The sequence below is a fragment of the Coturnix japonica genome, chromosome 2 (assembly GCF_054131305.1).
Source record: "Coturnix japonica strain WE chromosome 2, WE-NBRP24, whole genome shotgun sequence".
Taxonomy (NCBI): domain Eukaryota; kingdom Metazoa; phylum Chordata; class Aves; order Galliformes; family Phasianidae; genus Coturnix; species Coturnix japonica.
In genome coordinates, this window is record NC_140664.1 from 117,929,863 (window position 1) to 117,954,360 (window position 24,498).

Genomic DNA, 24,498 nt, shown 5'->3' on the forward strand with positions numbered 1-24,498 from the left:
GTAGCGATGTCACTGCTTGTTTATTACACGATGATGCCTGAACAGCTTATTTTTACACGGATGATGATGTCCAATGGCAGTGCTTCAGAATTAAAGTAAGACTTGGTGCCAGCTGTACAGGCTTTCTGTTTAACGAGGAGAAGGATGGGGGGATTTACACCACTGCATTCAGGTGCCCATGTGAGAGAGAACAGCCCCACACCCCGTCTGCCCTTAGTTTGCAGCAGCACTGCTCACAATATCACTTCAGAGGAATCCTGCAGTACTAATTGGCAATTTACAACAGGTGTGGTGGTGAGTTGCTGCTCCCATCACAAAAATAAGCATCCACAGCACGTTTATTTAATGTTTAAATTACTTCATATTACGCAACATGAAAAGAAAAACCTCTTTATCCCACGTACAGTAATAGTAAACAAGTGCATTATTTCGAACATTAAAAATAAATCTTTTAACCGAATCTGTACAACAGATAAATAAAATTATATCTACAATAGTCAGCTTGTGAAGAACAAAACAAAAATTATCCCCTCAAGCTCAAAGTTCTCCATGACCGCTAATACTGGCACAGATGGCAATCAATGCATCCCGTCCACCAGTGCTGGCTTCTACCACGTCTTTCAGCGATTCACGTTCTCATTAAGGAGGATAACCTTCCAAACATTGGAAATAACGTACCCGATGAAGAAATAGCTCAGTATCTTCCCAATAGCTTCAACGTGGGGACTGTACAGAAAGAACTGCACGTAGTTACATCAATTAGTGGAAAACTTACAACAAAGCAAAAATTAAGAGGGGAAAAAAAGGAATAATTCTATATATTTAAGAAGATTTCACCTCATAATTCACCATACTTCTTAGAAATGTCTTTAAAGCACATGAAATGGTATGTAAACTTATATATCATCTTAAGTCACTGAAGTGGTACAGACTTCTTATTTCTGTGCATAAAAGGTTTCACATGACAGATACTATCTTTACCTAAACAAGAAATTACCACCCTGTTTAGAAAAATGCCCCGATATACCAGAGAAATAACTTCATGTTTCACATCAGCTAAAGGTGACCATTACCAGAGGAGTGCAAACCTGCTCTCCTCTCACTCCTTGCAAAGAATGACAACAGCGTGCGTTACGTCTACGTGTTGTACAGTAGCATCCACCCTCCATTTGGTGGAGCCAAGGAACAGATTGTTCCATGATATGCACATGATGCTGCTATTCCATTTAACTTCACTTTGCCACGTTTATACAGATATGTAAACAGAAACATATATCCAGTAGAAAAAGACTTCTTTTCACATGCAATTCTGTACAGTGCATTCTTGTTTCTCAGTTTCTTGGAGAAGGTTATTTTCACATAAAATATGTACATTTCCACTATTTACATTTTCCACTCTACTTCACATCAATGTCTTCTTGTACCTCCAGTTGAGAATTTTGATTCAGGCAGACACAAAGCAACCTGAAGAAAGTTTTCAAGAACCCTTCCAAATTAATGGCTTGACTGCTCTTGCATTGCTGAGAAGAAGAGTAGTCCAGAAAAAAACCCAGCTATGCACAGTAACCTTTTCAGCAGAGTTGAGTTATCCTTAGGAACCACAATCTGTGCCAGATCGTTGGTGATCTGAGAAATCTCATGTGCCACACACACAAAGATAAAAGTGCTGACGATAACGTTAAACATCGGATAGCCAGGAATGAGCACCAAGATCCCTTTTGTGTCTGCTGCCAGCCAGATGTGGTATTGGCAAATGAAAAGCTAGAAGAAGAAAAAAAAATGTTTACAAGCATCTACCATAAATATTTTTGCTTCTTTGAAAATCATGTATTACTATCACTGCATCAAGCAAAACTACGTACTTCAAGTAAGACACTTAGGACTGAAGAATATACTTCAAGAATCACAGAATCACAAGGTTGGAAAGGACCTACAAGATCATCTAGTCCAACCGTCCTCCCTTTACCAGACCTACAGAAAAAATACTAAATCATATCTCCTAGCTCTCTATCCTTGACACCTCTTCAACACTGCCAGGGATGGCGACTCCACCACCTCCTTGGGCAGGCCATTTCAGAAGGCGTATTCCACACAACTTTGCTATAAGCTCCCTTAGATAAGTAATGCTTTAACTGCAGTGAGTGGAAAAGCCCCGGAGCTGATCAGCACCTTAAAGTCCACCGAGGATCAGGATGCTGGAAACCTCATCCTTAAAGGAAAAATTTAATCACGGACTCCACTGTATCACATGGAGATACTCCTATAAGTTTTTTTCCCTCCTTTCTTTTATGAATAGTATTAACAAAGAGCAAGCAAAATGGAAAGCAAGGTAATTCTTACTCTTTCAAAGTATACTCTCAATGGAACAAGAAAATGTGCACAAAGGAGGGTTCTGCATGTGAAGTTGTATTTATTAATGCAGCAAAGCTTTCTAGAGCAAACTGATTTATAAGTGTGCTTATTCTGCCAGTACAGTTAATGCTGATTCTTCAAACGACTCATGTTTTGTCTTCCAATTGCATACACACTGCAGCTCACCCCAGCACTACACCTCAGCTCTCACAGTCTACAAGTCCCCTCCTAAACAGCATGAGAAATAAGACTGCTACTCTCATACTACTATTTCAGCTGTGACATTTTAGTGCAGGTGGAAGCTACAGTAAAACAGGTCAAAGAACAGCATTAAATAAAACAATGTGCTTTCAACATTCATCCTATACTCCTGCAATTTATGTAACAAAACAACCCTATGTTTCTAAGCTGAAGTTGTCATCTCACTTACCTCTAGAGAAATTTTACCAAACCACGCAAAAAAAGAGCTATAGACAGAACGGACGTAACCAGGAATGTTCCTGATGAGGATGAAAGCTAAAATCTTAAGGAAAAGAAAGAAAACAGAAAGTTAAAGGTGTGACTGTGGGTGACAAGTAAGTCACACATACACACGCAATTTTATCCAATTTAACCAATCTGCAAATGCATCTTAGACATATTTATCACGTTGAATATATATTTTTATAAACAGCTGATAATTAAGATCAGCCTGCAGATTGCCAGTCTAGACTTATCATTGTAAGAAAAAGGAACATCGTTACCTGCACCACCGAAACAGAAGGATGCAGCTCATTGCACTCTGCTTTGTTCTTACAGCTACTAGCCCAAATGGAGTAGGTCTGAAAGATACAAATATCAGCTGAGGAACAGCGGTGTGAAACACTGACAAATGAAACAACAGACAGGCTATTCTCAAGTGTTTCAGCAATATCTGGCTGTGGGACAGTAATAGAACAACTAAACAATGTCATAGTTATAAGTATCATATTATTATAATTATATTATTATGATAATTATCATATTGTCTGGTTTTCTTACAGTTTTCACAATAATGTGAAAAACTGATGAGGTCCTCATCTAGAGCTGACTCAAACTGTGAGTGAGTAGATGAACTGTAGAATCACAAGGTTGGAAAGGACCTATAAGATCATCTAGTCCAACTGTCCTCCCTTTACCATACCTAAGAAAACCCCTAAACCATATCTCCTAGCTCCCTATCCAGACGATAATGGTTCAGGCTGCACAGAATTAGCCAGCTGAAGCATCCCCAGATCAAGAACTGATTTTTAAACCAATATATTCTCTAAACGAGAACTTCAGAACCAGAAGAAATTGTTTAATAAGTATAATCAGCCCTGTAAATACGTAAATGAGGTACCTACCAAAAAGGATACGATTGAAATAAATAATAAAACATTTGAAACTCTGCTGGAGAAAAGCGGATCTCCCTTTCCTTCTGAAATCATCTGATGTTTCTGCAATGCCAGATAAATAAAAGCAAACAGCATCCCATGAAAAACCACCTGTAAAAGACAACATAATGAGTATTTTATGGCTTACATGTACTTCAGGCATGAACTTCTACAACAGAAAAGCTTCAGTATAATCCATTTGTAATACCAAAGCCCAGGGATTTCCTGAAACAACAAAAATTGGCTTCCTTTACCAGGTTGTCATAATCTGCTTTTTTAACTCAGCTGAAATACTAAGGATAAAGCATTCTTACTAATTCTTCCCAGGGCGCTAAAGACATGAAGTTTCAAGACAATGAAGTTTCAAGATGCTTTCAAATATCCGCTATCTTGTGCAATCTGTGCCAGCGCCTGTAATGTGCTTTCTCTGGGGAAAAGCCTTGAGGCCCTGGCCTTCTCCCAAGTTGGCAGGTGAAAATATTCAAGAAGCACTACAAGTGCTCTCCTCTCTCACAGGCATGATTCTTCAGCTGAGTGCTTTATGAAGTTATGCCAGTTTCTCATTAGTGAGCAACATGATGCTGTTTCAGGCCCATGTGTTGCTTGTCTTCAGTGTTAATTTGGGACTTCCTTGTCAGCAGCACCACAGGATACGCACCGTTCAGGACCAACAGAGCTCTGTGTCTGAAATGCTGCAAGGCAATGCCCCATGAACTTCACAGATTGAAGATACTTAAGAGTGCCAGTGGGAGAAGCATGCAAGTGATCCAGTTAAGAGGAAGGTTAGTAGGCAAACACTTCCACCTCAGACAATCCATTTACCTTTATAAGAAGGTAAAATAATAAAACTGTGTCCTTCTGTTTTATTTCACAGTAACATAACATAACATGCCGTCCGAACTTGCAGATGTGGGATCAGGAAAGCCAAGGCACAGGCAGAACTGAACTTGGCGAGGGATGTGAAAAACAATAAGAAAACCTTCTACAGGTACATTGGCCAGAAGAGACAGGCCAAAACAGGCGTACCTACTCTGGTAAATTCAAAAGGAGAAATGGCTTCAACAGATGAAGAGAAAGCTGAGGTGCTGAATGAGTTCTTCACCTCGGTCTTCACTGGTGGCCAGGATTCTAGTCTTTTTCACGTCCCTAAGTCTTGCACCCCCATCCCTCCATGTGGGGACCAAGGAGGTAAATCCCTCCCCACTGTAAGGGTAGAGCAAGTCCGAGAGTGCCTCCTTAGACTGAATGAGTATAAGTCTATGGGGCCAGATGGCGTGCATCCCAGGGTCCTGAAGGAGCTGGCTGAGGTGGTTGCTGAGCCGCTCTCCATCATATTTGAGAAGTCGTGGCTGTCAGGTGAGGTCCCGGATGATTGGAGGAAGGGTCACGTCACTCCCATTTACAAGAAGGGGAGCAGGGAGGACCCGGGGAACTACAGGCCGGTGAGTCTCACCTCTGTGCCTGGGAAGATTATGGAACAGATCCTCCTGGACAATATGCTTGATCACATAAAGAACAAGCATGTGATCCGAGACAGCCAGCACGGCTTCACCAGGGGAAGGTCATGCTTAACTAATCTTGTGGCCTTCTATGATGGAGTGACGGCGTTGGTGGATGAAGGGAAGGCGACCGATGTCATTTACCTGGACCTGAGCAAGGCCTTTGACATGGTCCCCCATCACATCCTCATCTCCAAATTGGAGGGAGGTGGATTTGATGGGTGGACAACTAGATGGATAAGCAATTGGTTGAAAGGCCGCAGACAGAGGGTGGTGGTCAATGGCTCTATGTCCAGGTGGAGGCCAGTATCGAGCGGCGTCCCTCAAGGGTCTGTCTTGGGACCGGTGCTCTTTAACATCTTTATTAATGACATCGATGAGGGAATGGAGTGCACCCTCAGCAAGTTTGCTGATGACACCAAGCTGAGTGGTGCAGTTGATACGGTGGAGGGAACAGATGCCATTCAGAGGGACCTTGACAGGCTGGAAAGCTGGGCTCGGGTGAACCTAATGAGGTTCAACACGGCAAAGTGCAAGGTTTTGCACTTGGGCCGGAAGAACCCCAGGCACCTGTACAGGCTGGGAGGAGTTGTCCTTGAGAGCAGCTCAGCTGAAAAAGACCTAGGGGTCCTGATAGATGAGAAACTTAACATGAGCCAGCAGTGCGCTCTGGCAGCCCAGAAAGCAAATGGGATCCTGGGCTCCATCAGGAGAGGAGTGGTCAGCAGGGATAGGGAGGTGATCGTCCCTCTCTACTCTGCTCTTGTGAGGCCCCATCTGGAGTACTGTGTCCAGGTGTGGAGCCCTCAGTACAAAAAAGATATGGAAATTTTGGAAAGGGTCCAGAGGAGGGCCACAAAGATGATCAGGGGGCTGGAGCACCTCCCCTATGAGGACAGGCTGAGGGAGTTGGGTTTGTTCAGCCTGGAGAAGAGAAGGTTGCGGGGTGACCTCATTGCAGCCTTTCAGTACCTGAAGGGAACTTACATCCAGGAGGGGAGTAAACTCTTCGAAAGGGCTGATAATAGCAGGACTAGGGGAAATGGTTTTAAGTTGAAGGAGGGAAGATTTAGGTTGGATGTTAGGGGTAAGTTCTTTACTAGAAGGGTGGTTAGGTCCTGGAACAGGCTGCCCAGTGAGGTTGTGGATGCCCCGTCCTTGGAGGTGTTCAAGACCAGGTTGGACGGGGCCCTGGGCAACCTGATCTAGTAAATGTGTATGTTTGGTGGCCCTGCTAGGCAGGGGGGTTGGAACTACATGATCCTTGAGGTCCCTTCCAACCCGGGTAATTCTGTGATTCTGTAATTCTGTGATTTCAGAGGAAAAATAAAAATCAGATCTTTTTTTAAGCAACTAAAGGGACCTAGCAGTAAGCAAGTCAACATCTGTCTTCAAAGCAAGGCTGTTGCAGAATTAAGGTGGACGCATCTTACGCTTAAAGAGAACACCACCGTGACAAACTTCTGTTTTCCCCAGAGGGGGAAACAACCTTCCCACAACCTCCAAAGTGAAAAAATATAGCCTTAAAAGTACAGTGTAAAGGTCTGTAAGTGGTACATACATAGCGATCCAACTTCCACCTAAACCACCATTCATAGACATTCCCATTCAGTTCAAAACACTTGGAGAGAGGCCAAAACGAAAACACCTTCTCAAACGCACCCTGTATAAAAACAAACACCACAAAAGCATTAACACCAACATCAACCACGTTTACTAAAATTCATATCAAAAGACAGCTACCTGATTCATGTCATTCCAGCTTCACTAGTTTAGATAATCTGAACTTGAAGCTAAGTTGTGTTACCAAAACAATTGGCTTCCTCTGAAGCATTCCCTACCCCTGCCAAAGCTAATAAATTAATGAAGTCAAAATACTTGTTCAGATGAGAAAGATACCTTTTTCTGCCTCCCCACAAAGGCACAGGCACCCCTTCCATTTTGTATTGGAGGCTCAAGGGTAGAGATCCACTTACACGTAGGGATAAAAAATGCATGCTCCATAGAAGACAACAGTTTGGTAGGCTTAAAACCAACAGTGGATTAAAATACACAGAAAAGCCACTGTAAATTCTAGAGGGACAGACGCTGCCCTTATTTATGCCATCTATACTTGCAGTAAACAGTAAGATGGTAATTCAGCATGAGAATCTCTCTTTTCATAAAGCACCAAAGCCAACAGCAGGTCTCCGAGAGACACAGGTGTCTGTAACACCATATGCTCTCCGATACAAAACCTGCTAACTTTGAGCACATTAAAAACAGAAAAAACCCAACCACATGAAGAAACCCATCACTAAAACAAAGAAAACACCCAGACACCTTCATATTCATTAAATTTGTAGTAGAGTAATGAAGACGTCGAGCATTACAAAGAAATAAGATACTGAACTGTGTTTTTTTGTTTGCTAGCAACCACAACAATTTGAAACCAAAATAAACAGGTTCCATTCTATCTTCTGTATGTGTGACAAAGAAGCAAATAGTCAAGCACTAAAATGTAGAAATAGTTAATAATGTTGTTAGTCAAAAAGGATACAAGAAGTTTACGAACCTGAGAATATGACAGAAAATATATACAAGCCAGCAAGCAAATCAGTTTAAGCAATAAACCAAAGTGCCATAAGCAGTTCCCTGGGGAAAAAAGAATTAATTAGTATATGGTCATTCAGTTTTCCACTAGTGAATGCAAGGAAACATTTCATCATAATCGCCAACTATTTAGTGTAGCTATGCTCAGTACCAGAAATAATCATAAAAATGTTCACAAATATTACTATCAATACCTTATCACTACCAAGATGTTTACATTTTACTTTAATTAACTAAAACAAACAATTATAGCAATTTTCAATCTATTAATCCTAACCTAAGCCTCACACCCGAAAACAGAGTCAGCATCCACACAGAAAAAAACAGAATGTCTTCAAACAGAAGTAGTATTACAAAGCCTCTGCTTCTGCAAACATTCAACATAGGCATCTCTCACTATAGCTGAGCAAAAAATAAATAGTATCCATTGGCTTTGGTTATGTGAAATAAGTAGAGCATATATCATTAAACTCAGAGGTACCAGCTGATGGGCAGTACCTTAAGGACAAGTGTCTTCTTAAGACAACAGAGAATCTCTTCCTCAAAGCTGTCAGTTAATACCAAAGTCTACTCAAGTTCACTCCAACACCTCAAGTCTATTCCAACACCTATTACTGGCACACGTTTGACGCACTTTTCTTTCTGCAGACTGTAAAACTTACATTTTACTCTCTACACTGGGAAAGAGGATCTAAGACTCTTAGGGCTGTAGGTTCTAATTTAGGTGAATTAACTAACAGGCATTTACCACAAGGTGATGGCTCTTCTCTGAACTACAATCCATGAAAAAACTGGGATTTCAATTTCTATTTCTAGTTTTTACATTCCAATAAATGCTTTGTACAGTTCCCTGAATCTAAGGGTCTAAAGACTAACCTCAAGTCCTTATTTGTCAGGACAAGGCAGAATCAGCGCTCAGAATGGCTCAGCACGTTGGCAATGCAGAATGGCAATGTGCTGATGTTCACTGCTCACGCTGCACTGGTCTTTGCACTATAGCAGTAATTTCAGCTAGCAAAGACAGTGCAATCTATGTTTTTAGCTTTCATTTATTAAGTGCTACAGCTCTTGATAGACAGCAGCTTCCTGAATGATTATCATCTGTAGGAACATGTAAATGTTTTAGAGTAGAAGGGCAAAAGAGCGTTATCTTACCATTTGCTTTCTTCTGGACTATCTGAGGCCACATAGCCAAGGTGGCATAAATGATCATAAACCAGACAGTAACCAGTGGCACAAAGTAGTAGAACTGGTATGGTCGGTCCATCACTATGCACAGTACCACAACCAGGAAATTGAGGCGAAATAATACCTGGAGGGTGACAGAGGAAAGAAAACATTCTGATGTAAATAGACTGGAAGGCAAAGCTGGCAGAGATAGGGGAGAATGTTTCTTCAGCATTACATGAGAACGTCACCTCACGTGATGATTATATATTTCAGTGGAAACACAGGAACAATAGCAGAGCAACATGAGACTGCAGGTTAATGATGCAGTTTGGGACTAGTCTGGCCTGGCCTACTTCAGCAGCAACAGCAATGAAAACAGGGTAAATGGAGCTACTCCCAGCCTGGGGACTGAGTGAGCATCCCATCTGTCGTAGTCTCTAACATAGTGTCTTTGAGGGGAAAACACAACAAAAAACAACCTCTTCCTAGGAAGCAGCTACACCTGATTATGTTGGTGAAATTTTCATTACTTCTAAACAAAAATGTGAGAGGAGTGTGATATCCTACACACCAAGTGGTTAAACATACTGCTCTCATGCAGAACTCTGTCCTGACTGAAGAAAAATTCAGCTGAGATTCTGTAATGAACAAAAATGAATGTGGAACATGTGAGGATGCTTTGCTAAGTTCTGAAAGAAGCAGCAAATACTACAGTGATGCCTCTTGTTCGTGTATTAGTAATCTACTTCAGTACAAAGCAGTTGGATACTAAATGAAATAGCAATGTGGAAAGTTTTTTCAACAGATCCAAAACATCACTCATTTGAAGGAAAGAAAAGGGAAAATACAGCAAGTGTTTTGGGCCCTTTGTATTAAAGGTCCCAGTAAACCAAAGAGTTTTCATTTCCCAAGCAATAAGGAAAAGACTCAAAACACATGCAAAAATTAAAAGCTTTTACAATGTAAGCACTTGGAAATGACTTTAAATCAGAGACAAGACAGCATTTGTTTCATCTACATAAAGGTTCACAGTGCTGGGAGCAAGCAAAGCCATGTGCTGAATAACTCACTGAACAATTACCTTTATTCATAGAGGAAGACAAATAAAGAATGTCTGTACACAACTGCCTCTGAATTTACCAAATACTCATCAACTCATATAGAAAAGTTCCATAGAAATACCAGCTTGGATCGTTATATATGTACACACAGATATATACGCACACACATATTGCAATGGAACTTTCATTGCTATACTTTACAAAATATTTAATAACATATATATTTATATATTAAATATACTTATATATATATATATATATATATATATATATATACGGCCTACATATGTGTGTATTATATATATGTGTATTTTATGTGTGTGTGTATGTATTATATATATATAATTATTTTATATTTAAATAAATATATTTAAATATATTATATATATATACATTTAAGGCCTACAAACATTTGTTTGACATTGATGACAACACTGCATATGCAAAATAATTACAAATAAACACTAAACGTGTTGGATTGCACAGAAACAACATCCACTTTGGATGTGAAAACTTTGGCTAAGCAATCTAACATCACACTAGTCAGGGTATGGATGTGTTGTAGATATTGTTTTACCTGAAAACAGTTCTTAGTAGAGACATAAATATATCCTTACCTGACACACTCTGTACACACCAAAGTCCCCTTTGATCCAAAAATACGAGAAGTGCCCATAACCTGTTTGGAATAGATATGCAGCCACCAGAACTCGAATGTGCATGTACACAGGCAAAAACTGTGGGGAAAAATAATGTGCCTTTTATAAACGACTACATAAATGCTTTTGGTTTTCCTTTTTTTTTTTTTTGTTTTTGTTTTTTCTGCTTCACATTAAATCAGGTTTAGCAAAGAAAAGAAACATGTTGCATTTCCTGTAGATTACTGAGCTCTTTTGTTGCCTTGACTTCTCTTACGTTATTACAAGAACTCTATTCAAATTCTAATTATTATCATTCTACACTTCCCATATTCTTTAATCAGTTAAGATAGAGCTAAGAAGGGATCTTTGAAAGCTTAACTTCAATAGTTTCTGAACATAAAGTTTTGCTAACAATTAAAAATAGCATGGTCTTCTGCATCAAGAAATTAAGTACATTTTGTATTTGGTTGAGTCATGCCTAACACGCTCCTATCAGTGAAACTGAAAAATACCCTAATTCTGCAAATATCATTTCTAAAACTACAAGAACAATAGCATTAATTATTCATTCTATTCAGTTCTATAAAGTGTTTGTGCTTTTTGCCCAATTTTCAATCCCCAAAAGAAACCTTGACATTCACTTACAGTGCTTGCTCCAGAGATATGATAAATCAAAATAACAAGCTGCATCCAGCCCTTCCATTCGTCAGTCTGTTCTCTATTTAACACTTTAGTCTAGTGCAAAACAAAACAAGAGTGTTGCTATTCCAAAAAGTACAACGAACATCTACAAAACGAGGAGAAAAAGTTCAAAACAATAAACCACTTCATGGGCAAATAGATCTAAATTTAAAAAGCCCACTTGCAAATAGACACGTTAATGTAATCTACCCTCTCTCATACCTGAGCTACACCTGCTTAAAAACTGATTGTGATCAAGGCTAAACAAATTCACACCCACGTGCTTTTAAGGAAATTTTACAGCTAACTCCATATAAACATCACATTGCTTGCAAATGTATCTCCTGCAGATGAGTTATATTGACATTAAAAAGTTTACTTCCAATAATCAGCAATCTGAAATTTACACTCCAGTTGTCAAAGTACATTACAAATAAGATGTCAAGTTAATCATTACCTCTTTGGTATTTTCGGTATAAAATACGCCCAAAACCAAGATATAGATGATCGGTATGAAGAAAGATGAATGTGTATAAAATTTATTTTCCTTCATGAAAAGATTTGCTCTGTCACATAGATAAAAATAGGTCATGATTAGACCAAGTTTGCAGAAACAGTGTAGCAGCATCTCTAACGTAGAAACATTAGGAGTACTGATGGTTGGCTTCTTCTCCTCTCCAATTTCCAGATCAGTGCATGATTTGTTCTTTCGATAATTATTCCGATGAATTAAACTGATAACAAAATATCCAATAATGGACAAAGTAAAGAAACAGAAAGCTAACTTCTGTATCAGGGTGAGAGGAGGCTGAGGCTGGCAGCAGGAGCCATCAATGGGCTTCATTATCTTATTGCAGTAGACATTCATGAGAATCATTGCATTCTGTCAAAGAAACAGACAGTTTTCCAATTAATCTCTAAATATTTTCATCACATGAAATTTTCTTTAACTAGATCATGCACTGACAGAAAAACTGTGCACTTCCCCCTCATCATATAGGAAAAAATTCATAGGAATCCCCATAATCCTCATTGCATTCAGCATAGGAATCAAAATGCTTCTTCCAAAGACTAAAATCTTAGTTTCCTGAGGTAAGGAGAATGACTTATGCCTAATTCTAAAACAGAAAGATTCTCACTATTGGCTCTAAAAGGAGCTATAAATAAATAAATAGACTATACATGAAAAATAGTTCACAAAATAAGTGCCCTCAAAGGGCACAGTAATGAAAATGTCTACAACATGACAAAGAGACCTGTGGTGAGATGATATCTAGCTCATCCAATACTCAAAAGCAATTGAAACCTACAAAGGAGCAGAACTAATGCTGACAAAGCAGGAGAGCTCAACCACAGAGAAGGCACACTGACCACACTCTGAGAGGCTCATGTATATGCATTCATAGCTTGAAGATAATACAAGGATTAAAGTCACTGGCACTCCACAAAATGGAGAAAATCATACTGTATGTTTTCTCATCTATTTCATGCTCTTTGATAAACAAAAATAAGCAAAACTGTCTGATGTTCCACCTATTGGAATCCACTGAGCAAAATCTCCTGAAGGACAGGAAGGTTCTCACTACACTCATATTGTCTACTGTGTCAAAATACTCACTTGAAATCCTGTTTTACTGTTATTACTTTTTAATGTTGACCAGTGCTAAAAATACTTACCGTATCTCTACTTGATTCAGGCAGATGCAAGCCATCTGAAGACTTCATAATGGTTTCTTGTGCTATCAGTTTTGATACACTGAACACTTTAACTTTAGCTTTGGAATTTCGGGAGCTGCTGTTCAAAATACGGACAGCTGCTTCATTGTAAGCATCTATTTTCTCATTAGTGATCATTTTTCGACTCTCACTCAGCAAATCTTCATAAACAGGATCTGAATTTGAAAGGACAAAAAGATAGGTATATGAATCTTTCACATCACAAATATGTTTGGTTAGCTCAAATTGCACAAGTTCCTTTCATTTTGGTACTCAATGTCATTTAATGATATAGTAAAACCAGTGAGGAATCAGGGACTGCTACGGTAACCAGAGTTGTTTATAACAGAATACTCTTAACATTATTCCCTAGTTATGCACATGTACTAACAGATCAAAAAGCTTTGGCCAGACATGAATGCTTTTGTACTCCATGTGGAGCACAGTGCTGGAGTAGAGCTGCTTATGCCTTCTCTCAGAAATAGAATGCCCCAAGTAAAGGTTCCAACATTTCTCACTTCTCTAAGCCACATTCTGGCTCCTGATCTTAACTCACCAATGCTCAGTATACAGATGCAAGTTTGTCTTCAGAGAACTAAATTCTCAATATTTTCCAGAGTAAATTCTAGACATGCACAAGCTGCATTTGTAGAATCTCTTCCATTATTTATGTAATCCAAAAACTCAGTGGAACACAAACACAGGAATAGAGATTTTTTATGCACTTGTGCTCTCCAGAAGCACGTAGAGAACACATTGCAAAGGAAATAATCCTAGCATCCTGAGTCTGAGAGAGACTCCGAGTCAAGAGTTCAGAAGGCAAAATATTTCCCAAGAGAGAACAAAAACTTCCATCACTGACAACAGCTAATTAGGAGCCAGCTAGCTACAATTGCACGAAAAGCTGCACTGCAATTCAGCCAACTGCAAACGTGTACTTTGTAAATCAGCAGTACAGACTAAGCTCTTCATAACCTAAGAAAGACTGGTTCTACTGACAGTGACCATATGAATTCTTGTTACTTACTGTTCATTACTTTACCTTGTAAGATCCAGTAAACATCACTACTTTTTGCTAATTTTTCCAAAAGAGGTGCAATTGAAGTGATATTGATTTTATATTGTGCGAGGGCTTCGTTGCTGCCATTGTGAATCTTGATAGACCACTGGAGAATGAAATAAAAAGATTCAGAACCTGTATGACTCCCAGTTGCAAAATCTACACAGCTAAAATACCTGCAGTATTTTTACACACATTTTAAGAAGCACGTAGAAAGACTGAGCAGAGACATTTTAGCCTTAATCAGATTCCTAAAGCTCAATGGATTTACGTGGACTTCCTACAACAGTAGAACACCTGAATTGTCTCTGAGTTAAACTGCTTTTAAAGCAAGTAGTGCGTATCACACAGCTGTAACAAAATATACATGACATTTAAAAATTAACTACTTCCTATAGGCAGGAATTTCACGGAGGGTATATTTTTATTATAAGTTGGAATTAGCAGCTCTATCTTGTAACCAACTTGAAAGAATAAAAATTACCCTACTAGAACTTCCTCCTTTATTCACATACCCCATACATGCATAACTTACTGTGGCAGCTCCAGCTACAATTATATGAGGTTTTGCCACGGAACCCTATGAGACAAAATAGAAAGAAATTAGTTTTAAAATATTCAGAAATCATAGTCATCATTTAATGTACTAATCGAGTTAACTAAGGCTTGCATTTGAAATAGCAGTCGCTCAAAATTGTCCATCATTTAGTGGTTACATAACAACAGATTGCAGATATATCACAAATATCAACACTTACATTTCATAGAATCTGTAAGAAAGAAAGCAGACGAGCACCTACAATCACCAGCAATTTAGCTTTTAAAGAGAACTTCAAGTTGCCAAATCAGATAAAAAATTCTTTCAGTTCCTACTGCGATGAATCAATCTGCTCCTAGGAAGCAGGTGTTTGGTTTTGATTTCTTTTTCCTGTGGTTTGGTGAGGCCTTTTTTGGCCCAGGTAAAGGCATCCTTGGCAGACAGATGATGCTAATAAATATATATTCATACACACACTCCCTTTCTCTATTTTGATGCTGAATTTCAGACCTCTGCTACATAACTGGCTGAATATAGTGTGATACGCTGCAGTTGTTAACCTTTTTGTATTTATAGCCATGTTTATGAAAGGAAGAAGCCAGAATAATTTCTTAAAATAAACAGTTCAAGACTAACCTCAGTCCAAGATTTGATACGCTGCCTCATAGAGCCATTAACTTCCGGATACCACAGGAAATCCTTTAAAAGAAATGCAGATTTAATCTGTAAACACTAAGGCTGACAAAAATAAATAAATGAAAAACAAACTATATAAGCCCAAGTGAGATTTCCTTTACAGTGAGTCTGATAAGTCTGACATTGCAGTCCGGTAGGAAACCCAAACCAAAACAAAAGCACAAGTCGTCCCCATTAAAATAATAATAATAACAACAAGAACATGTAGTTCAAGAGTCAAGATTTCATCAAGAAGCCAACTTTTTAGACAGCGAAATGGGATGTCCTCAGGATTCCCTTCCATGCTATCATGGCTAAAACCAAACAATCCACATGCTGACTAATGCTATTATATCTCCCAGTTAAGTTCAGACTACCTAGTACCCAGTTACTCTGCAGAAGTATCAGGACTGCAAATACACATTAAAGTGAAATTGCAGGGATTATATATGCAAAAATTACTGTAAAGAAACTTCTTAAAGCAGAAATACTCCCAGCAGAAAGGAGATCTGTTTCAGTTCCACAGAGCTAAAGATTTTGCAGTTCTCTTAATTAATGTAAGTACACGGAAGGGTAGAGTCTGTGAGAATACTCAAAGCTACAGTCTCTCAAAGTATCTGATACATAATACAATGCGTTGAAGATACACTCTTGCATAATTTCTTCAAGATTTATAAAGAAGGTTGATGCTCTGAAACTACTTTTCACTTTTCAGCCTGTGCAGAAGTTAGAAAAGAATCACACTCTGACTGCAGTTTGAATTACACTGTGTGAAATCAGAGAAAAATTATGGCTTACAATTTAATGCCAGATAAAAACTTACCACTTTAACTGAAGCAGATTTATCTTCAAAAGGGATATTTCCATGCTGCCAAAACAAACCAATAAAAGCAAAGTTAAGATTACCTTCAGAAGAAAAAAACTGCATATTCTAATTCGCTCTTACCCAAAGGTTTGCCGTCGGAGTTTTCTTGTATAAACAAGTCAGTACACCAGTGCAAAATGTTTGGATTATTTTCTTGATAAAACAAACTATCCTCACAGAGGGTTCCTTTCCCTGAATTACATCTGAAATGCTTTCTGTTCACTCTGTTAGAAAAGGCTCATTAACTATTTTCCTAATTTTTCCCTCCCCAAATGAGAAAACTTTAGATTTCTTCCCCCCCCCCCCCCCTTTCTTCCACTTCCTTTCTCCCAGCCTCCCTGTTCATCCACCTTCCTTCTTTACACAGATCAAATGAAACAGCTTTAATTAAAGATCTGAAATATATTAATCTCAGGAAGAAACAAAGCCTGAAAGGTATCACTACATTTATGAGTGAGATTATGAGAAACTTGAAGGGAAGCAGTCAGATATCCCTAAGAGCATTTACAATCCTTTAAATACTAAGACAATGTTCGTTTTGAACCTACTAAAAAGTATATTTATCTACGATGAACAGATCTTGATTTCATAAATACTTGACAGGAGATACCTCTCAGCTTAAAATTTGTTATAGCACCCTGTCATCTCACAGCTGCTCAATTTACTCTCACTTTTAGGCAGCAAATATGATATAATTAGGGGGAAAAAAAAGAAAGTTACTCCATCAATTAAATATCTTGTTTTGACAAGTCTAAGTGAGTGCATCCTTTCTGTCGGACAAGCTGCCAGCTTGCACCTTTAAACCACAGAAGTACGTATGATGGATCTCATTTGCAGTTGGAATTGAAGCGTGCCCTTCCCTCACATATGTACATGAAGAGTCAGACCTAAGAAGTGTGACATAATGAAGTATATCGACAGCCTATAGCTAAATCCTTTCCTACTGCTTCCCTCCAGCAGGCTGCAGTTCACATTCTCCTCCTTATCAAAATCTACGTTTCAGCAACAATCAAAGGCATGGTGAGATCAGAAGTTTTAGTTACAGCTTCAGTCTCAAGTTAGACCTGGAAACCTGTCATTGCCCAAGGATTTTTAGGAACGGGTTAGGTCAGCAATCTAACTGATGTATAAGATAACAAATTGCAAGGCATGAATGGAACAACTGTTCTCTCAGTAAGAAGCAAGTATGAAGCCTAAGATGCTATGGGAGAAGTGAGCTTCATTTGTTTATGCCCAGTCTGCTGGGAGCATTCTCCCAAGCTTCCCAGTCAATTTCTCAAACTCTCATTTACTTGGTCTAATCTTTCTCTTCCTTTTGTGTTTCTTCCTAGTCCAGCAAGCAGTGCAAAAAAAGCATTCAGAGAAGTTACAAAGTAAACTGGAAAAGAAGGAAACAGAAATCACTGAAATACACCATCTCACCTTATTTCCTTCTTCCTTGATTTGAGGATTTATGATTTTTATGAATGAATAGAACAGCTGTCGGATTCTAGAATCTCCTAAAAACACAATATGTTTGTCTATGAGGCAGTTCTTTGCTTCACTGAAAAACAAAACAGCAACACTCGTGTTAGAGGAAATTTATAATATATGAGAGAAAAATCTTTAGTGAAATCTATAGAGCAATATAGGTAATTGTATGAAATATATATCTAATGCTAAGTAACAGTAAAACTTTCCAGTGTTGAAATAACTCAAAGCTTAGTGTAATTTGCATGCAAATAAAAGTAGCCTTTCCTATTCTACAGTGCTACCAAGAAAGCAGTTTCCAAACTACCTTGTAGCTCCTCGTGACGAGCATCATTAGTGCTACCAACATTTATCTGTATTTTAATACGGAGTCAGAAATGTGGTAGATGCTACAGTTAAAGTCAGGCAACAATTACTCTTCTTTCCCAGAAGAACAAAACAAGGGTTTCCTTACCTATTTTTATACTTGTGCATCATACAACTATGAGGCTGCCAGACTTTTTCTCCAAGAAACCTCCCACTGGACAGAAGATACTCACACGTATCATCACCTTTAAACCAGTAAAATTATGATTAGAAATCAGACACATTAAAAGTACTTTCAAAGCCCCATCGCTGTTAAAAAATATATAAATCTGATAACATTGCACAGAATTTTACAGCAGGGGTTGGAAGGGATCTCTAGAGATCACTGAGTTCAACCTCCCTGCAAAGCAGGCTCCTTACATCAGGCTGCACAAGTAGGTGCCCAGATAGGTCTTGAATATCTCCAGAGAAGGAGACTCCACAATTCCCCTTGGACAGCCTGTTCCAATGCTCTGTCACCCTCACTGTGAAGAAGTTCCTTTGCATATTGGTGCAGGAATTCCAGTTTATGGCTGTTTCCCCTTGACCTTCCTCCACAGACTGCTGAAAAGAGGTTGGCCATGTCTCTTTGATTCCCACACTTAAGATATTTATAAACATTAATAAGATTCCCTCTCAGTCTTCTTTTCTCAAGGCTGAACAGACCCAGTTTGCTCAGCAGTTCCTCATAGGAGAGATGCCTCAAGCCCTTTATCATCTTTGTGGCCCTCCGCTGGACTCTCTCCAAGAGATCCCTGTCTTTTTTGTGCCTGGAAGCCCAGAACTAGACACAGTACTCCAGGTGAGGCCTGAACAGGGTAGAGTAGAGGGGGAGGATCACCTCCCTTGACCTGCTGGCCATGCTCCTTTTAATGCACCCCAGGATCCCGCCGGCATTCTTGGCCGCCATGGCACACCACTGGCTCATGGCCAACCTGCCATCCACCAGGATCCACAGATCCTTCTCCACAGAGCATTTGTGACATAAAAGAATCAAAGCAAACAAGAGCATTAACCAAGTTGAACTTAACTGTAACAACATTTTGCACAGGTGTTTACAAATTGTCACATCCCTTTCTATACTGTACTTTCAGCAGCATGTTTCTCTGTCCAGAAAACATTAGTGATCTCGTTTCTGCTGTTGGAAAGTTGTGACCTTGAATGGTGCTTCCACTAGAAGATATTGATCTGCTGTGCTATCTACTATCCAAGAACAAACTAAAAGAATTAAATGATGTACACAGAATTACCAGACGCTGCTTCCTGTATAGAATACGAAGCTCAAAATGGGATCTGTAAAAAAGAATCTTTTCCATTTCCCTGTTTAAGATGCAGCTGTCACCTTGGAACAGCTGACATTACATGCTGGGTTAATGGGCAGAACAACAAATGTTTACTCGAGATTTTACTGATGATTCTGAATTGCACCTACCATTTTCCAGTCCATTAGTTTTACATTAATTAAAATGAATCTCTTTGCAAGTGATGATGTTTTGGATCACTTTTTCAATTCGTATAAATAAAATACCTGATATGGAATCAGCGACTGATCTCCCAGCAAACACATCTGGTTTTGCTGCCAGAAACTCATTGTGGCTCCACACAGTGCTAACAAGGAGCTGCCTGCCAACATTTTTGTCATAGTTGGCAAACAAACAAGAAAATGGTGGTGAATGAAACCGTGAGTACCTGCACTGGCTTGTGCAGAAACAGTGTGCCACACACCCTACCTAGTGCCTCCTACCAAACCTGGAGTGCAGTAAATCAGCCATCAACAGCTCTTTTCCTCTAGAGAAACCTGCACTAATTTTAGAGAAAGGGCATTTTCCATCAGCTTCCTTTCCGAGTTGCTGGAAGCCACACACAACAAGACAGGCAGGCGTTCTATTTCAATTATTAAGAGGCAATTTAAAGCTTTATCTCAAACTGTGGATCAGGCAGGATAACAGAGAGCGCTTGGCAGGGTGATGTCTGAGTCTGCTCAGAATGGGAACTAGCACAGTGCTGCCAACCCTGCTCCAGCTCACAGTCCTTACACTGACAGCTCAGTATCTTGGTCCCTGAAGTTCTGAACTGAATTATTTTCTACAACATGCAGGAAGTGCTGCACGAGGCACAAATCTGCCTTTGCTTCCTGGTGAAAATAGTCCAGCAAAATACATATTAATAAGATTAATACCCCATGGACATGAGGTGTTCTCACAGGTGTGCAGAGGAGCATGGAAAGGTGGGAGATGACAACACTGACACTCCCAGTGCTCCTGCAGGAGTAACTCCAATATGAAGGAGGCAGTGCTGCCATCTTGGCTTCTCAGCATCGTGTCACTTCTTCCCTCCAACAGTATTACTGTCTGTCCTTTGTCTCACAGTTACTGAAGTTAGTAGGTAATTCCCTCTTAGAATCCAAGTGTCCAGTAAGGCACTTAATAGCCAGCCAACATAAATCTCTTACCACAACAGGTCAAATCAGTATTAATGAAAACAGGGATGATGGAAACACATCTGTATGTCCTACAGTACAGAACTGGGACTGCACATCTTCCCAGGTAACTCTTCCATTTACATTGTTAACAGTCATTTGTGAGCTGATCCCAAGCTGCCTGATACTTCAGAGTCCACCCAGAAAAATAAAAAGGGCCTTATCCATGAAGCTGAGAAAATATAATTAATAAAATAAAAATAAAATGCATGTTTAAAGCAAAGCTGACAGCTGAAGCTCTGAATTAACTCTTATCCCTGAACTCCAGCTCTCTCTTATTTAGGATTCACAAAGAATATGTCAGATACAGAAATGCAGACAACGCAGCTCATGGCACTTGGAGCAGAACATAAAATTAGCTTGAGGAAGGAAGAACTGGCAGCTGAAGATATTATCTGTCCTTCCCTTCCTCCCAGAAACTCCTCCAACTTATTTCCATGAGAATCAGAAATGGCAACGTAGAACAGACTGTATCCCACCTGTTACCCCCTTGGCTCATTTATTCAACCAAATCCAGCAACTGCAAATTATAATACTTGATTCTGTTACAACTTAGGCTCCCCGTTCCTTCATTTCAAAAAGAAGCCAGGCTTCTTTCCTTTCCTGGAACTTCGACTACTTAGTGCTGCTATTGCATCATGAATACTAAAATAAATCTGGAACAACATGAGCAATTATAACAGCCCTGATAAGATAGTCCTAATAAACATCTCTGAGTCATAGCTCCAGGTTAAAGTTGCTACTCCACGAGCAACACACACTTCTAGCATGCACCATAAGCTCTGGGTCAGGCAGATTTTGATGCATGAAAGAAAGATGCATTTAAAACTTAACTAAAACATACACAGACAGTGATAAACTCCTACTTCTGCCATCAAAAGTGTTTACTAATCATCCCTTGGCAACTCAGGAATTCTCTCAAATTCAACACTAACCTCCCAAGCAAACCCCTGAGCACCCACAGCTCTCACTGACGCTTGGTCTAACTGCAGCACACACACACCATCATGCCACAATGAGGCATGGGCTGCCCTCAGGGATTTCCATAGAGGCAGGCTCTGTCACTCTCCTGTTCTTCATCACGTACAGGTCAGCAGTACAACCTTTTTCTTGCAGCCGGTGCTTGTTTCAGTAGTTAGCACAGTTAGCACAGTGCTGTTTGTGAGCAGATTAAAGAACAGGTCTTCCTGAAGCAGTTTATCAGAGCCTTTCTTCTCCTTTTCCAGCCATTCCCACTTAACACAGCAGTGCTGATCCTACTGCAGCAGTAGCTCAGGACACAACAGGTGACATGCAAGGCCAGATCCTTGCCTACTTTTTAACTGTGATGACACAGCTCACATGTGCAGCTTAAACACCTTTAATAGAAACCAGAAACTCAAGACAACCATAGTTCCAGTTTTACTTAATCATGCCAAACGTTTCTGTATACTGGCTTTCAAGTAACATAATTCCCTTAATTTTCCAGTGTTTGCATGTACTTAAACCACTTCATTTCTAGTAATAATAAATAGAAACTTATTTCCAACAAGCTGTAAGACCGAGTCTTTGAACTATGCTAATAACTGAAATGTGCTGGTAAGTTTTACTGGTTTTTACTGGATATTATAGTGAAACATAGTCCAGTTAAGACTCTGAAGAAGCTGTACGTGAGCCAATGACAGTTTAACTTAACTCAAAGTTGTGCAAGATAATTAGGCGACCCCGAAACACAACAGTCTCCCTGAATATGAATTTAACCTATCCCAACTGCTGCCCAGCATTTTTTGCATAGAAGTATTAACAAATGAAAGCTTTAATATCTGAAGATACTGATAATGGAAAGAGCCAGTTTCTTGGGTAAAAAATAACCAGCCTTCCACAATGGCTTTATTTTTATACTTCTTATTTATACACAGCCCTCCTTTTCCTCCCCATTCTGTGTATCTATGAAAGAAAGACTGTATCCAGACGAGTGGATACTTTGTTGTTCACATTAAAGTTTGCCTTTCCTGCTCTGCTCTTCCTCACTTGGCACGGCCCAATTCCCACCACCCTGCTGCTTTGGGCCACGAGAGCCTCACTTCTACCAATGACTGCAGGTTTGCAGACCACACCTGATCCACGCCCTTCCCTCTACAAACCCTGTGTGAGGGTTTTATGACCAAGAGGGAGTCACCAGCAACACTGTCGATCAGCAAGACACAACTCAGCTTCACCTTTGCAGTATTCAAAGTAAATCTTCTGTTTTTCCTTGGTTTGCTGAATGCCAGATGTTTAAGATCACCGAACAGCTGCAAGACAATCTCTCAGCACCATCTGCTTTTGCCTCTCACCAAAACTTTTCTACCAGCTTTAAACACTCCATCTCCCTTTTCCAAGCCATTTGTGTGTCCTGAACGCTACCTGCTCAAAGAAGACCAAGCTGGATAGCTCAGCACTTGTTTTCTACTTTCTGAGAAGTCCTCACTCAACCTAAAAGTGGCTCAAAGAAACCATAAGTTTTAGGTGTAAGAACTTCATGAGAATCTACATTGACTCAATCAACTTCTACAGACTCCTATCTTTATGTGATTTATGACTCAACAGTCCCAACAACTCTCTGTTCATGCATCCTATTTATGCATAGAGTGCCTTCTTGCTCATTTGCTGTATACGACAGCCCCCGTTTTCTCAGGCCAACATTGCAATCTCCCTCTTAAAAAAAGCATCACGTTTTCCAGCCTCCTTCCAACTACTTTTGAGACTGTTTCCAGCCTCTGGTAACACAGCACTACAGGCTCAGTCACTTCATACCCAGGGTCCTCTAGCAGTCAGTAAACACCTCAATGCCTCACAACTTACTGCTCTTCAGTTTGTTGATTTACTGACGTGTCAGCTGGAGGGTGAATCTGCAAAAGCTCCCTATCCTGTTCTGCATTTCCACAATGAAGTGCTTCATCCTCATCTTCCTGGAGCACAGGTCACAAGCCTCAGTGCACAATGGCACCACAGTACACAGCCTTTGGATCAAGTTCATGGTTTACACAAGCAAACATGCTCCACGTTAAGGAGATAAGCAGAATGCTTTCCTCCAGTGGCTCTCACTGCTCTTTACAGGGCATGCAACACCGCGCTCATCCACCAACAACACGCAAAAACAAGCAGCTGCTCGTTTGGCTGCATCCACCCAAGGCACTGAATTTTGAGCCAACAGTTGAGCAGAGGATTAAAAAATAAAATAAGAGAAGTATATGAAAACCTTCCAGCAATTCAGACAGCAATGGCGGTGTCGCCAGGTACGGGCTGCCAAGCCCTGCCGTCCCGCACGGCCTTCCCGCTGTGCCCGGCCCGAGCTGCCTCCGGGGGCCCTGGGCGGCCCCGGCCCGGCCCATACGGTTCCCCGGCCGAAGGGCCGCCGCCCGCCCGCGCTCCCTCAGCTCCGCCTCCCTCGGCCCCGCTCACCTCGGTAGCGGCGTGAGGCGGCGTGGCAGGCGGCGAGCAGCAGGACGGCGCCCAGCGCCAGCGCCTTGGCGCTCCTCACGCTGAAGTAGTAGTTGATCTCCCGCTTGCCCAGGGTGTAGGCCAGGCCCGCCATCTTGGCTCCTCCATGACAACAGTGCGCGGCGGAGCGGACGGGCGCAGCGGGGCAGCACTGGGTCCCCGCGGGCGGCCGAGGCAGCCCCCGCCGCCGGCTGCCACCGTCCCCACCGTTGCGGCGGTGAGCAGCGAGCAGCCCGGCCCCCCGCCGCCGGGGCGGAGCTGCCGCCTTCCTCCTCCTCCTCTTTCTCTTCCTCTTCCTTCTCCTCCTCTTCGCTCTCCTCCTCCCAGGGCTCCCGGCCGCTGTAGCGCTGGGCACTCGGAGCACTGAAGTGTGGAACACTGAGACATCTGGTTGTCGTTTGACCACACTCCCGAACTTCTGTGAGCCAAAAGAAGTCATCATCCGGAAGATCTGCGATTCATTGCATCTGACCGTTCATACCCTATAGTGCCTTAAGA

The 24,498-nt window shown here is 40.6% G+C and overlaps 1 protein-coding gene across 2 annotated transcripts; it reads right to left on the reverse strand.

Annotated features, from left to right (window-relative positions):
- Position 1: 1 nt before the first annotated feature.
- CASD1 (CAS1 domain sialic acid O acetyltransferase 1) lies at positions 2-24,246 on the reverse strand. Of its 2 annotated transcripts, none has more exons than XM_015853544.3 (18): positions 23,962-24,246; positions 18,169-18,265; positions 17,667-17,787; positions 16,203-16,247; positions 15,341-15,403; positions 14,702-14,746; positions 14,149-14,272; positions 13,068-13,282; positions 11,848-12,273; positions 11,355-11,444; positions 10,686-10,805; positions 8,993-9,149; positions 7,800-7,879; positions 6,807-6,908; positions 3,717-3,857; positions 3,096-3,173; positions 2,783-2,875; positions 2-1,761 (listed from the first exon to the last, which is right to left on the reverse strand). In XM_015853544.3, the coding sequence occupies exons 1-18, from the start codon at positions 24,092-24,094 to the stop codon at positions 1,495-1,497; spliced, it is 2,397 nt and encodes a 798-aa protein (XP_015709030.2). In that variant the 5' UTR covers positions 24,095-24,246; the 3' UTR covers positions 2-1,494. The 2 variants fall into 2 exon arrangements, 1 of the variants encoding a protein (XP_015709030.2); XR_014943055.1 differs by having other exon boundaries at positions 321-1,761; positions 11,355-11,496.
- Positions 24,247-24,498: the final 252 nt, after the last annotated feature.